The sequence below is a fragment of the Hemiscyllium ocellatum genome, chromosome 2 (assembly GCF_020745735.1).
Source record: "Hemiscyllium ocellatum isolate sHemOce1 chromosome 2, sHemOce1.pat.X.cur, whole genome shotgun sequence".
Lineage (NCBI taxonomy): Eukaryota > Metazoa > Chordata > Chondrichthyes > Orectolobiformes > Hemiscylliidae > Hemiscyllium > Hemiscyllium ocellatum.
The window spans coordinates 40,022,186-40,038,635 of record NC_083402.1 but is presented as its reverse complement, the minus strand read 5'-3'; the positions used below and the strand labels follow the sequence as shown (position 1 = coordinate 40,038,635).

The 16,450-nt window shown below is 40.6% G+C and overlaps 1 protein-coding gene across 7 annotated transcripts in view; it reads left to right on the top strand.

Moving 5' to 3' along the window:
- The window catches only part of arhgef28a (Rho guanine nucleotide exchange factor (GEF) 28a), a 447,370-nt gene that overhangs the window by 294,243 nt on the left and 136,677 nt on the right, over positions 1-16,450 (top strand). For all 7 annotated transcript variants that reach the window (XM_060836132.1, XM_060836104.1, XM_060836122.1 and 4 more), the window contains 5 exons: positions 1,354-1,475; positions 4,313-4,453; positions 9,052-9,302; positions 12,416-12,541; positions 12,628-12,745. In XM_060836132.1, the coding sequence (XP_060692115.1) occupies positions 1,354-1,475; positions 4,313-4,453; positions 9,052-9,302; positions 12,416-12,541; positions 12,628-12,745 (758 nt within the window). The remainder of the gene's footprint in view (positions 1-1,353; positions 1,476-4,312; positions 4,454-9,051; positions 9,303-12,415; positions 12,542-12,627; positions 12,746-16,450) is intronic.

The window sequence follows — 16,450 nt, the reverse complement described above, 5'->3', positions numbered from 1 at the left end:
TTGTACCAGTGTTCCATGAGGGAACATGTCAAAGGCTTTACTGAAGTCCATGTAGACAACATCAACCCGCTCTTCCCTCATCAGTCATCTTTGCCACCTTCTCAAAAAACTCGATCAAATTAGATGGCATGACCTCCCCTGCACAAAACCACACTGTTTATCACTAATAAGTCTATTTGTTTCTAAATGCATATGTTTAAGGTCTTTCTGACCTTTCTTATTTAGTTCAAGGGCTTCATCAGTTCCCATCCTCCTAGACCTATCCTGTTTCTTTCTGAACAAAGTCATAACATCTCTGGTCATCCAAGGTTCATATAACTTGGTATAGTTATCTTTCATTCTCGCAGGAACATGCCACTACTAAATTCTTGTCAACTGCAGTTTGGAATAATCCCACATGTCCAATATGAATTTACCCTCAAATGGCTACCTCCAATCAAAATTCTTCAGTTCCTGCCTGATATGGTAGTAGTTTGCCTCCTCCCAGTTTAACGTATTCACCCATAGATTGCTGTTATCTCTATCGATGAGTATCTTACAACTCACAGTATTATGAGTCACTACTCCCGAAATGCTCCCCCAATGAAACTTCATTCACATGGCTGGGCTCATTTCCCAAAACCAGTCTAATGAACCTTCTCTGGACTATTCTCTTAATAAGCTCAAAACATTTCACAATATTCCAGCTGTAGTCTGGCTAATGCCTTATATAGTTTTGGAAAAACCTCCCTATTTTTATATTTCATTCCTTTTGAAGTGAAGGACAACATTCCATTTGCCTTCCCTATTACTCACTAAATGTGGATGCTAACTTTTTGTAATTCATGGATGAGCACTCCCAAAGCTCTCTGTCCTGTAGCTTTCTGAAGTCTTTCTCCATTAAAATAATATTCAAGTCTTCTATTTTTCCTGCCACAGTATTTTCCCAAATTATATTCCTTATGGCTAGTTTATATCCATTCACTTAAACTCTGTATCTTCCTCTACAGCATTTTTGAGTGAAATTCTTCACTTGTCCTCACATCTATTTTTGTGTCATCCACAAACTTGGCTATAGTCCATTTACATTCCTCATCCAAATCATTGTTATATGTAAATAATTGTAGTGTCAGTACTGATCCCTGTGGCATTCCAATAGTTAAATGTTGAGATCCTGAAAATGCCCACTTATTCCAACTCTGTTTTCAATTAGTAGCCAATCCTCTTAATAAGTAGCTTGATGTGTGGTACCTTATCAAACACTTTCTGAAAATCCATATATATTACATCCATTGCTTCCCCTTTTTTCATTCCTGCTTACTGCCTCCTCAATTGACTTAATTATCATGTGAAACTTTTTTTTTTGTCTTTTAGAAGAATCATGGAGTCGATGGACATAGAGGTGGATAGCTATGTTTCCAGGAACAAATCACAGTCTGAGGAACTGTTTCAAACAATGGACTCCTCTCCTTCAACAGAATCGCTTGCATTAGAGGGTAAGCTTCTTTCACAGTTGCATACATTTTAAGAAAATAGTGACTCACTGGTGGTGTGACCTGACTTTAATACAGTTGGTGCATTTTTTGTATATAGCAGTCAGTTTCTTTCATGTCATTCATGAATAATACTTTAACAAGTCTGCTTATTAAAAAGTCTGCTTGAGTTTTGATGTTGCTGCAGTTACTGTCTGTGGCCTATTTGGTGAATAAACTTTGAAACTTGGTGTTCAGTTGTTTTATGCAAATGTTACATGTTTACATTAAACAAACTATTCAATAGTTACACTGATCAACTGGTTAATCACAGACTTCAGAAACCTTAAAGCATCATCTCATAACACAGTATGACATGGAAACAGTCCATTTGGTAATCACCCCAATCCCCTCCAAACAACTCATGACTGTAGCCTTTGGCTTCATTTCACCATAATCCTTAAGCTATGTCCATATGTCCAATCAGCCCCTCACCTCCTCTACCTTTGCCTCTAGTTACATTTTTTTTTCACTCTTAACCTACCTTGTCCTATTCTATTATTCTTCTTGGCACAAGCCCATCTTTGATCCCACAAGACAAGTGGTGTAGCTTTGACATTACACAACTGGTTTAGTTATCCATTATAAAACCTTTCTGGACCATGTCAAACAATTTTGGGACTTTTAACAATCTGCCAGGAATACTTATTTCAGAGTCGTCCTAGAATGAAAGGTGATTCCCTTGTTTTACAACAAACTGTCTCCTTAAACCTTTTGTTATGCCCTATCCATTCTCACCACAACTGCACGTTTGAGGAGCTCGTCACCTTTTCTATTATGGTTCAATTGTCTCTATCACCTGTTTCCTTGTCGACAAAGCTACATTTTTCCCAAGGTCCTCCAGCTTTTTCTCTAGCTTCTGGAGACACTGGTATTAAGAAAAATGATGAGGGGATAAGTTGTATATTATAAAAGGCTAAACATTTCTAATAGGACCAGACAGGGTAAATGTAGGAAGGGTGTTCCTGATGACTGGGGAGTTCAGAACCAGAGGCCACAGTTTAAGGATATGGGATAAACTAGGACTGAGATCAAGAGCATCTTTTTCATGCAGTGCACAATGAGCTGGTGTAATTCTCTGCCATGGAAAGAGGTTGATACCAAAATAGTGAATGTTTTCAGGAAGGAGGTTGATATAATTTTTAGGGCTAAAGGGATCAAAGGATGGGGGGGGGTAAAAGCAGGGTGATCAACCGTGATCATATTGAATGATGGAGCAGGCTTGCAGGATTGAATAGACTAGCTCTGCTCCTATTTTCTATATTCCTCTCCTATCTGTCCAATCCCTTTCCAAGTACATCTATTAAAATTAAGGTTAACCAGATGGAGTGTATTGACTGATTAAATATTTTGAGCACACAAAGTTGAGTCAGAGGCTAATACTGAGGATTATGATGTCATATTGACTTGGTGTGGGAACAATCTAGGATCTCAAAGGAATAAGACCTATCATAGAGTGGCACGGTGGCACAGTGGTTAGCACTGCTGCCTCACAGCACCAGGGACCCGGGTTCAATTCCCGCCTCGGGCAACTGTCTGTATGGAATTTGCACATTCTCCCCATATCTGTGTGGGTTTCCTCTGGGTGCTCTGGTTTCCTCTCACAGTCACAGAGGTGTGCAGGTTAGGTGGATTGCTAAATTGCCCGTAGTGTTAGTTGCATTAGTCAGGGGTAAATGTAGGGGAATGGATTGCTCTTCGGAGGGTCGGTGTGGACTTGTTGGCCCGAAGGGCCTGTTTCCACACTGTATGGAATCTAATCTAATCTCCTACAATTTCTTCCGTCAGGCAAAGGATACAGAAGCCTGAACACACAGCTTATTCCTGGCCGTTATTAGATCATAGAATCCCTACAGTGTGGAAACAGGCCATTTGGCCCAACAAGTCCCTACTGACATTCCAAAGAGTGACCCATTCCCCCACCCTATTACTCTACATTTACCCCTGATTAATGCACCTAACCTGCACATCCTTGAACATTATGGGCAATTTAGCATGGGCAGTTCACCTAACATGACATCTTTTGGATTGCTGGAGGAACTCCACGCAGACACGTGGAGAATGTGCAAACTCCACACAGTTGCCCGAGGCTGGAATCAAACCCAGGTCTCTGGTGCTGTGAGGTAGCAGTGCCAACCACTGAGCCAACGTGCCACCCCAGACTGATGAATGGACTCTCTGGCCTCAAATAATGCTTATCTTAACTAATGTCAATCTCACCATAGTGCACACTCTATGCAATGTAACCTGTACTGATGTAAACAAAACTTTTCACTGTACCCCAGTGCACCTGACATTAAATCAATCAATCCAGGTCTTTCTCAGTCTTTGTAATAATAGCCAGCATATAATACATAGTATTCATCACTTGTAATTAGCTGCTAACATGCAAGAATTTCCATCTTGTTTAAGACTTCTCCAAGTGGCCTATGACATCTGACCAAGCTGGTCCTGTACTCTGTGAGCAGTAGAGCAGACAGCCTTATACATTCAGGTGGTCCATGATGAGAATTCTCATTCATTACAGATAAATAACTCCAGAGGAGCTGAACTGCATCAGCATTAGAAATAGTATTTTAATTTAATATGTTCTGGTTTCATTGCAAGAATACATCAGGATCCCATTCAAAGGGGTTGATTTTTTTTATTTGCATTTTTGACTTATTTAAAAGAATATGAAAGAGACAGTTGGGACACTTGAGTATTGGTAAGTAGGGAGTTAACATATAGTGTGTTCAAGCAGTTAGGATTCAAGTAAAATATTAATTGGAAGTCACTGACCTTAATTTTAATTTTACCAGATAATGTAGTCCCTTCAGTGCGTGGAGACCTTGAGTTTGATGCACAGGAGTTTAAAGCTGAGTCCTGGAGTCTTGCTGTTGATCATGCATTTAGTAGTAAACAACAGAAAGATCTGATAAAGCGACAAGATGTTATTTACGGTGAGTGTACAATTTTAATAACATTGCATTAGTGGCTGCTTGAATAGTAATTGACATTTCTGAAAGGTTTAATTTTGTATTTTTAAAATGTAAATACAAATATTTAGCTGGGAGCTATTGAGTTCTTTCAAATTATTATAAAATATTAAAGAATAGTCCAAAATATTTTTTCCTCATTGATCATTATAAACAATCATAAGTTCAGCAGAAGTGGACATAAGAAATGTTTGGGAGAGACTAGTTGATCAAATGAGATTGATCACTCTATTGTTCTACAATATCCTGATGAAGGGCTTTTGCCCAAAACGTTGAATTTACTGCTCCTCGGATGCTGCCTGAACTGCTGTGCTCTTCCAGCACCACTAATCCAGAATCTAGTTTCCAGCATCTGCAGTCATTGTTTTTACCTAGAATAGAATTGCCTTTGTTGTCATGTGAACTTGAATGAGTGCAGTGAAATGTTTGTAATGTTGCCTATCAGTGCCAGCGTAGGTACAAAATACCTAGGTACAGATACTTTAAGTGTGGTTACAGAATTAAAAAAAAGGTTAGCATGGGAACAGAGTTTTAAAAATCCAGAATGATAATAGAAAGTGACCATAAGGACTTAAGTTCCAGTCCCTCTCCAACATGATTCTGTGTAGGCTGGCCCCAGAACAGGAGGCCACGTTTCCTCTGTGTGTTGGCCTCGGTTCAAGACTCACTTGGTTGCCTGTCTGGCTCCAGCCCGCACCTGTTTCGCCGCCACTCCGGGAATCAACCCTCTCTCTTTGCCACCACTATGGAACCTGGCCGACGAATCAGTCCACTCACTTTGCCACCACTGTGGGTCTCAACCTGCTAGCTCACCGTGGGTCTCGGCCCATCCTCACTCCACTGCCACTGTGGGTTTCAGCCTACAAACCTGTTTGCTCACGCCCGCGGAACCTGGCCTGTGCTCTCTCCGCCATCACTGCTGCACTCGGACAAAGCGCTTTGCTCCCTCCCAAGCTCCAGTCACGACCTGTTCTCTCGATTCCACTGTCTAGGAAGGGCAGGGCAGTCAAAATTTGGGGATGGGAAGAAACCAAAGCTACGAGGAGGAGAAAAAGAGAAAGAAAAAGTTAAAGGAATTGGTGAGCAGAGGAGCTCCAACTTGAGAATCCTACTCTGCCGCCATCTTGGCATTAAGGGTGCTTTTGTTCTTTCGTATTTTTGCCATAACATCCTGCAATAGTTTGCTATACAAAGTGGCCCAGTAGGTTATTCAAAATATTTATCAGTCTTTGATAAAAATATTTCATGATCACTGTTTTAATTTACTGTTTATTAATTTACACTTCTATTGTTTAAACTTATCTTTTGTTAGAACATAACAGAAAGACACGAGCAGGAGTAGACTATTTGGCCTCTCATCCCTGGTCCACATTCAATATTATCATGGCTGATCTTCTGTCTCAATTCTACTCCTGCTCACTGTAACAATTGATCCACTAGCAGTTATGAAAGTCTCTGTCTTGATGAGGCATCTGTGTCATTATTGGATAGAACTTTTTAAATTATGAGATTTCTCCTAAGTGATCAGCCCCTTATCCTGAGAGTACCGCTGTGCATCACCTCCTGGTGTCTATTCTGACAAGTCCAAACTGCACCCTGTACCTTTCAATGAGATCACTGCTCATTCTACTAACCTCCAGCAGGCATAAGTACAATTTACTCAGCCTGTTTACACAAAACAACCCAGGAAAATATGAATTGAACATTTGCTGTACAACCTCTAATGTGTATACTCCTTTAAATTACTGGGTCCAGTACTCCAGTTGGTCTGACTAAAGTTCTGTACTATTGCAGCAAAAGTTACAATTTTTTCTGGACTCCAATCACTAAACAATAAAGATGTAATTTGCCTTTCTAATTGTTTCATGAAATGACATGATATTTCTTGTATATGTAACTCAAATTTCTTTGAACATCAACATTTATATGTTAACACCATTTTAAAAAAAAAGTCTGCTTTTTTGTTCCTTCTATCGAAATAAATAATCTCTTATGTTTCTGCATTATCGATATGGAGCAGCATAGTGGCTCAGTGGTTAGCACTGCTGCCTCACAGCGCCAGGGACCCAGGTTTGATTCCCGCCTTGGGCAACTGTCTGTGTGGAGTTTTCACATTCTCCCCACTTCTGCGTGGGTTTCCTCCAGGAGTTCCGGTTTCCTCCCAAATTCCAAAGGTGTGCAGGTCAGGTGAATTGGCCATGCTAAATTGCCCGTCCTGTTAGGTGCATTAGTCAGGGGTAAATATGTGTTAGTGAGCTGCGTCTGGGTAGACTCTCTTCAGAGGGTCGGTGTGTATTTGTTGGACCGAAGGGCCTGTTTCCATACTATAGGGAATCTAATCTAATGTATACTCCATCTGCTGTATCATTGCCTGCTTAACCAGTCTGTGTCTTTGTGTTTTTCTCATGGCTTGAATTCCCATTTAACTTTGTATTGTTAGCAGAATTAGATACATTGCACTCTGTTTCATCACCTAATTCATCAAATAGATTGTAAATATCTAAAGGGCCAGCACTGATCCTTGAAGCATTCCCCTAATTGTAGCGTGCAAAATTGAAAAATGTTCCTGTTTATCTCACTCTCTGCATTCTATTCAAAGCCAATCCACCATTCATGCTACTATTATCATTTGCAGTACAGAAATGCAGAAAAGATACACATTTGTAAAATCATTTTTTTTTGTTTTGCATTCACTGGGACTAGGAAATACTGAAGTAAAGGGAAATTAACATTAATACTGTGTGAAAATAGAGCGCTGATTGGTTGGTTGATAAGTGAATTCTGATTGATAGAGACTCTGCTGTGAAGAATGCAGCATTTAATGAAAAGCTTTATTTAAATTCTGTCAAAGCGTTGCTCTGAGAAATGAACCAGAGACTGGCTGTCACCTATTTTATTGTATTGAAAGAGGCACAGTACGCAAAGCTGTTTTTTTATGACTGAAGACTTTTTCTCTGAGGATAGTGAATCTATGGAATTAGTTACCACAGGGAGCTATAGAGGTTGGGTCAATTAGTCTCTATTCAAGGCAAATTTTTAATCAGTGAGGGAATTGAGGGTTATGAAGATAAGGCAGTAAAATGGAGCTAAGGATGATCAGATCAGCCAAGATCCCACTGAATGGTGGAGCAGACTCAATGGTCTGAATCAGCTACTTCTGTTATTATGTTTAGTCATCTGTCTTCAAAGAACAGGACCTTGTGTTTTAATACATTGAAATTCCACAACACACAAGCATGCCATACAGACAGCATTGCCCATACTGTTATACTTCATCAAAGTTATGAACCCTTATCTATCTTATTACACTTTTCCCTGTGGCATGTTTTTGAATGCCTTTTGGAAATCCATGTATACTACATCTGCTGGTTTTCTTTTGTTTAAAGTGCTAGTTATACCTTCACAAAGCTGTAATGAATTTCTCATTATTCCCCTTCAGAAAATCATGCATAGTTTGATCATCTTGAAAATGCATTGTTATCATAGAATCCCTACAGTGCAGAAACAGACCATTTGGCCCAACAAGTCCACACCCAGACCCATTCCCCTACCCTATCACTCTACATTACCCCTGACTAATGCAGCTAACCTACACATCCCTGAACACTATGAGCAATTTTAGCATGGCCATTTCACCTAACCTGCACATCTTTGGACTGTGGGAGGAAACCCACGCAGACACAGGGAGAATGTGCAAACTCCACACAGACAGTTGCCTGACGTTGGAATCAAACCCAGGTCCCTGGCACTGTAAAGCAACAGTGCTAACCACTGAGTCAGCGTGCTACCCATAGATTCTAACATTTTCCCAGTGGCTGATGTCTGTTGTTCCTTGTTTTCTGTATCTCTCCTTTCGTGAAAAGTGCTAGTATATCTGCTGCCTTCAGATTCCTTGAAGCCTTGCAGAATATAAAGAATTTTGGAAAATCATAGCCAGTGAATCCATTATCTCTGCAGGTACCTCTTTTAGAAGGTGCCACTGTTGAACAACATAGTTGCTGATCTCTGTTTGGCTGGCAGCTGGCAGCAGATGGGACTTCCTGCCTCTGCAGTCCTGTGGGAGCCCAAATCTTAACTACTTGATCAGCACATAGTAGTGGTCCAGTATCTCTCTAGCTGGCAGCCAGGATTGCTGTCTCCTTCATAAAATTCCCTCAAACTTCTAAACTGTGAGAGCGCTGCTGTAATTCTTCAGAGCCTGTGTCATTTTCACTATTTATGGGTTTCACAACCCAAAATATGTCATGGCATTCTACTGATAGCTGCATATAAAGTCATCATGGGTGGAGTTTCAAACCTTAAACTCTAATGTTCTTAAATTATATGTTAGAGAAACTCAGCAACTCTGGCAGTATTTGTGGAGAGAAAGCAGAATTAATGTTTCAGGTCCAGTAAGCTGCCTACAGTTCTGAAGACAGGTCACTGGACATGAAACATTAATTCTGCTTCCTGACCACAGATGCTGCCAGGCCTGCTTAGATTTTCCAGAAATTTCTGTTCTTGTTTCGGATTTCAAGCATCTGCACATTTTTTTAATTAAAATGTTTCTTCTTCACTTTCAGAGCTGATGCAGACAGAGATGCACCACATTCGGACACTGGAGATAATGTCAGAAATTTTTAGGAAAGGCATGAAGGAGGAGCTGCAATTAGATCACAATACCATTGACAAACTATTTCCATCTTTAGATGAGCTCTTAGAGATTCACAAGCAGTTTTTTTTCTGCTTAAAAGAGAGAAGGCGGGAGTCTTTCGAGGAGGACAGTGAAAGGAACTTTTTTATCAATAGGATTGGCGATATCCTTTTACAACAGGTAATGTTAGGATAAGTGGACCCAAAGAATTTCCAAAGTAAAATGTATTATTATGAATAAAAATAAAATGTAAATTTGGCTCTCATGATTACCCTAATATTATGGAACTGAGCCATAGAAATTAAAAAGGTCCAGTATTTATCAAATGGTGTCTAGTTAATTGATCCTGGCGCTGACTTAAACCTCACCTAGGGATGCTACAACATGATTCAATAGCTTTACAGAAGATGTGGGAAATATTAGGCTCAATTCTCACCCCAGTAATTATGAAACAGACATGTTGGAAAGTATGCATTAGTAGGCGTCAGTCGAGTATAGCTTCAGGCTGTCAAAGATGTCTTCTGTGGTTGAATACTTTGCCAGGACATTGTTCAGACTCATGTATGAAGAGTGCCACTCTGGCAAGCTACTGCACAATCCTTGATACCTATGGAGCAATTCTCCAGCACAAACCTGTGCCTTAGAAGTCTTGCAACATCATTTTTTTTAGCACTAAATGAAAAGTAAGAATATCTTCAATTGTTGCATTCAGAAACAGTAAATTAGTACTCAAGAAATACTAAAGTTCCAGCTGAATGGTTGCTATTTGTGGGACAGACACATTTTCAACAATACGGTGCTATCTGCCCACCTGAGGTGTGGTGACCTTCAGGTTAAACCTCTAATAGTTGACTCTGTCTAGTGAGAGAGCGACCATGTGGTCTGTTAAGACTATGTAAAAACAATGACTGCAGATGCTGGAAACCAGATTTTGGATTAGTGGTGCTGGAAGAGCACAGCAGTTCAGGCAGCATCCGAAGAGTAGCATGTTAAGACTATGGCTAATCATTCTTAGTTGCATTAAACGTCTTACTTCCACTTCATGGCATGCTGAAAGAGATGGATGAGTAAAGACTATATTTTAGTTAAATGTTGCTACAGTAAAGGAAATGTGCCAGCTTTGACTGAATATGATTTCAGCCAATACTTCATAGTATTAAAAATATTGAGACTTCCTAAGACAATCTCAGGTTCTCATTGTTCTGACATGATATTAGGATTTAACTTTCTGATTTCTATTGCACAATTAAATTACTGGGTTAATTTTAACCCTATCTGTCCATCAGAAACCAGGCAAATGGACGATTAAAGTGACCCAGCTTGCTTACTCATCCTTGAAGAGCTGGGCCTTGACAGATTTGCTAAGCTACTCAGCTGAACAGGTGGTAAAGACACAGCCAAAGGCAATAGGGTCCTATTTAACTTGCAGGTTAGGTCCAATTTCATTGTACCCTCCTATTCAAAACTGGATCAGAGCCAAAACCACATATTTGACTTCTTGTTCTACAACTTATGTTAGATGGACCTATTCCTGTGCCACCATACTTACCTCCAGACTTCCCAAAGCTTGTCCACCATCCACAAGATGCAAGTCAGGTGTGTGATGGAACACCCCAAACCTGCCAAATGAGTGCAGCTCCAACAACACTCAAGAAACTTGACACCATCTAACACAAAGCAGCTGCTTGATTGGCACTATATCCACAAGCATCCACTCCCTCCACAGCGAATGCTCAGTAGCAGCAGTGTAAAATATCTATGAGATGCACTGCAGAAATTACAAAAGATACTTAGACAGCATCTTCCAAACCCATGACCATTTCCATCTAAAAGGACAAGGACAGCAGCACATATGGGAACACCACCATCTTCAGTTTCCCCTCCTAGCAACTCACCATCTTGACTTGCAAATATTTCACCTTGCCTTGACTGTTGCTGGGTCAAAGTCCTGGAATTCTCTCCCGAAGGGTCTAATCAAAATAGGTGGACTGCAACGGTTCAAGTAGTCAACTCACCACCACTTTCTCAAGGGCAGCTAGGGACGGGCAATAAATGCTGGCCAGCCAGCGATGCTCACGTCCCAAAAATGAATGATTTTTAAAAAATACAAAAGTAATTTGGATCCAAGGATTTAAAAAAAATTAGAATTTGACTTTAATCACTGTCACTGAAGCAAAAAGAATAATAAACTGTAAATTTAAAGTATGCATAACAGGATGTTGTCTGGGATGTGTGACGTCAAATGCACCCAATGGAGATAAACTGGCATGGCTACAGGACAGAGTGCAAGAATCAGGGGTGTCTGGATTGCTGTACAGAAAGCTGGCATGGATTTGATGATCTGAATTGTTTCATTCTGTGCTATAATGATCCTGTGACTCCATGACCTTGGAGACCTAAAGCTAATCGCCAATTACACACATCCAAAATCTCTTGCATTTAAGATGTTCCCTTTAACCTCTGTAATGGTGACAAAGTGCAAGGTAATTCATTGTATGTGAATACTTTGGACAATTCTGATAGATATGATCGTACATTATAGGTTAGATTTTAAACACCCCTCCAAAAAGAATGTGTAGGCATGGACTCACATAAAATCTGGTAGATATCCTTACTGCTGCCTCCTATTTGTTCCCTACCTGTCTGAAATTTTACAGGTTATGGTGGGGGCATCACTCCCATTGATCCTGTTCATTATTGACAATTAAAAGACCTCATTGCACTGCCTATATTTTACCCACAGTAGCAGGAGGTTCATGTCATGAGGAAAGTATGCCAGTCAAGCTGCAGCGACTGATTTACAGCAAGAAATGTTGAATTGTTCTTAAGGTTCCCTGGTCCCATCATAGGTACCAAGCATACCCATATAAAGATCATTCCCATACCCTCACTCTAACTCTTTTCTTAGTCTTTTGAAGTCAATCTCCCCTAATAAGACCCAAAAGCCCACAGCTTCATAGTTTCTTAGCTTAATGACCACCACTGCCGGAAGGTCTATACTGCAGGGCCGCTTTCTGAGAAAGCTGTTCACACTCATCCCAGATTACAATTACTGTAGGGTGGCTGTGGGAATCATGGGTGGGCTTCTCACCCCATAACCAGCCTTTTACAACCACAATGGCCTATAAATCTAACCCTGTACAGTGAGAAGTCAATTTTCTTTTCTTTAATCTCTAACTTCCTTAAAGAATCACACAAAGAAATTGCATCCAAGTGTTTTATTTGGAAATATATATAAATGGAATCCATGGTGATTGACTCTTTAATTGATAATGAACATCTTTTGTGCTTAGTTTGCAGATGAAAACGGCAATAAATTGAAGCAAACCTATGGTGATTTCTGTAGCCACCACAAAGAGGCAGTTAGTTTCTTTAAAGAACTTCAGCAACAAAATAAGAAATTCCAAAACTTTATCAGGGTAAGATCTGATTAATCACTTTTCTTTGCCAAATAAAACAAGTATGAAAGAACAAAAGACTCATTTCCATTCTTTATCCTCTATAGCAACAAAGCAACAATCTGCTGGTCCGACGCCTTGGTGTACCAGAGTGTATACTTCTTGTTACCCAGCGGATCACCAAGTATCCAGTCCTGCTTGAGCGAATACTGCAGTACACAAAAGGTCAGATTCCGGGCTGGTCAATTCAATCCAGTGTATAAAATTACCATTTCTTACATTACAACAGTAACTACATATCACAAGTACTCAACTAGTAATCAAGTGTTCTGAGATGCCCTTTGCTTATGGAAGGTGCTGTACAATTGCAGTTTTTTTCCCACTCATCTTAAAGATGATAATGCACTTTTGGAGTCAAATTAAATATTTATTAATTATTAATGAACAAAAGTAAATGTTGCCAAAATATTTGCAGAATGTCAAATAACAAATTCCTAATCTTCTTCATTCACATTAGATTACCTAAGTATAAAAGTCATATAAGAAGCTGATTTCTAGTATCAAATGAATAACATCTTCAAAACCTGCCCAATATCCCATCCACTGGCTAGGAGCTAGACAGTGACAGTTCCTGGCATGAAAGTCATGGTGGTTGCCTGGTGACTCCAGCTCATTGCTTGCTTCTGTAGCCCTCCATTTTGGACACCAGTTATTAATATCTCAGGGTATGCTCCTTGGGGAGCAAACACATGCACTGTTTGCCCACCTCCAAGTCCCCACTGAAAAAGCCGAATGCCAAGTTTCCTCTTGTCTGGGATGTTTGGCAATAACATGTGCAGGGCAGCAGTGGCTGCTAGTGCTCAACTAGGTGCACAGCTGAGCTTTACAATTAGTACTGTTGCCAGGAATTCCTGTAATTCCCAGCAGTGGCCAATACTTTTACCTGTGGTGTGAGGATGAATCTGTCAAGCAGGACCCCATAGGGGCATAGTGTATAGGTAATGAGGTGAGTGTGGGAGGATAGTATGGGTAACTTGCAGAAAGAAACGTGCCAAAATCGACAGCCAATTTTTGGTCAAATTCAACCTATAGATTTTGTCATTGTAGCCTTAATTACAAGTTTCCCAGATTGGCCTTAAGGCCATTGGGTAAATAAACAAATATTAGTGCTGGGATTGTTGCACAGCTCCTGATGAAGGGCTTGTGCCCGAAACGTCGAATTTCCTGTTCCTTGGATGCTGCCTGACCTGCTGCGCTTTAATCAGCAACACATTTTCAGCTCTGATCTCCAGCATCTGCAGACCTCACTTTTTCCATGTTGACAGTTGTTGGACTTCAACTTAATGCACTGAAATCTTTCTTGCAACTTAAATTGAGAATGTCTCATTGTTTAGTGCCAGTCAGTAAATGGAACTGTTTTTATGAAGTGATTCCATACATTGTAAAACTGGTGTGAGATCTTAACTACAGAGCCAAAGTGCAACCCATTTTGATACATGCACCACACAAGTTTTGTGAGGAAGGGTCCAGTTCTGAGGAAGGGTCACCGCTGCCGAAACTTTAACTCTGATTTCTGTTTACAGGTGCTGCCAGACTTGCTGAACTTTTCCAGCAATTTCTGTTTTTGTTTCTGACCTATAGCATCTGCAGTTCTTTTGGTTTTTACACAAGTTTCATGTTGCCTGCTAGTTTAAAAGACTAGATTGAGGGCGGAAGGGCCTGTAGAGCACTGTAATGTTCTATGTTCTAATGCAGTTCAGTGTGAAGCACACTGTTTAATGGGTGGATGTTTTGGCACAGGGCCAAGCTTACGAGAGTTTAACATCACTTAAAGCTAAACTCCACCTCCTAAAGAGGGGATGCATTCTGCTGTGCAGATGTTTTAAGTTGACAGGGATGGTCTCAATGGCTTAACAGGGTATAAATCATAAATCACTCTCTTTGAGAAACAGGAGGAACTCCACATAGATACTGTAAAGGTGGTAGGTGTAGGTAATAGTGTTTTCATTAATGCAACACTACCTGTATACAGTGTGAGAAAATGTTGACTGGCCTCACCTGAGTGGTCAGCGTCCATGACTCTCTCTTCAGATGCCATATCCTAACAAATGTAAAACTAACCCTGCCCACTGCTCAATTTCCAACACTTCCTTCACTCACTTACTAATAATCACTATCAACATGACTTCTTATAAACATTGATTGTTTCAGATGAGACTCTAATATGTAACACTGCTGCAAATCCTGTGTAATTGCATGGGATTGGAGATAGTTTTCTAATCAATGTACTAACTGACAACAAAAAACAAAAGAGGGAATAAATCGCTCTCTTTCTAAGTGGCAGTCAGTGACTAGTGGTGTACCGCAGGGAGCAGTGCTTGGACTCCAGCTATTCACAAATATATTAATGATTTAGATGAAGAAGCTAAATGTAATATCTTCAAATTTGCAGATGACACAAAGCTGGATGGGAAGGTGAACTCTGAGGAGTATGCAGAGATGCTTTAATATGAATTGGACAAGCTTATAGAATCAGCAATGAAGTGTAATGTGGATAAATGTGAGGTTATCCACTTTGGCAGTAAAAACAGGAAGGCAAATTATTATCTGAATGGTGATAGATGGGAAAGCAATAGGTGCAATGAGACCTGGGGAACCTTATATAACAATCATTGCAAGTACACTGCAGGTGAAACAAATGAAGAAGAAAATAAATGTTTATTTAGACTTCATTGTGAGAGGATTTGAATACAGGTTCAGGGATGTCTTTCTGCAATCTTACATGATCTTGGTGAGACTTCATCTGACGTATTGTGCAGTTTAGTCTCCTTATTCTGAGGAAGGATGTTTTGGCTACGGAGGCAGTGCAACAAAGATTTACCAAACATACGGAAGCCAACATACGGAGAGACACTAGATCAGTTAGGACTATATTTACTGAGTTTAGAAGAATGAGGGACTTATTATACAAATCTGTAAAATTCTCACATAACTAAATGGGGCGGCATGGTGGCTCAGTGGTTAGCACTGCTGCCTCACAGCACCAGGGTCCCAGATTCGATTCCAGCCTTGGGTGACCATCTGTGTGGAGTTTGCACATTCTCTGTGTGTCTGTGTGGGTTTCCTCTGGGTGCTCCAGTTTCCTCCCACAATCCAAAGATGTGCAAGTCAGGTGGATTGGCCATGCTAATTTACCCATAGTGTTAGGTGCATTAGCCAGAGGGAAATGGTTCTGGGTGGGCTACTCTTCAGATGGTCGGTGTGGACTGGTTGGGCCAGAGGGCTTGTTTCCACACTGTAGAGAATCTAATCCAATCTAAACAAGGTAGGCACAGGAAGGATATTCCCAATGACCGGGGTGTCAAAACTCAGGGATCACAGGTTACGGATAAGGGATAGGCATTTAGGACTCAGATGAGAAGTCAAATCCAAATAGATCACACCGAAGTCAATGATATATCTTGCTCGCTCTTATGGGATATGGTGGTGCATAATGATTAGCAGCAGCTTCTGAACCAGAAACTTTAGGCATTTTAGTCTATACATTGTTGTCTGAGGCCAATGCCAGCAGTGAGGCTGAAAACATTGAAAATGATAGTCTGTTTCTGACTCATCCTCCTCCTCATCTCTCATTTCCTGCTCATCCCACAATTTCTTCTGAGTTTACAAACTGCAATTAGTGTTCTACCCAATTCCTCTGCCTTTCTCCTTTGAGGAGAAAGTGAGGACTGCAGATGTTGGAGAGTCAGAGCCGAAAGGGGTGGTGCTGGAAAAGCACAGCATGTGAGGCAGCATCCGAGGAGCAGGAGAGTTGACATTTCGGGCATAAGCCCTTCATCAGGAATGTGGAGGGGAAAGGGGGGTGAGAGATAAATAGGGAGTAGGAGTGGGGTTGGGGTAAGGTAAGTGGGAAGGTGATAGATGGATGTA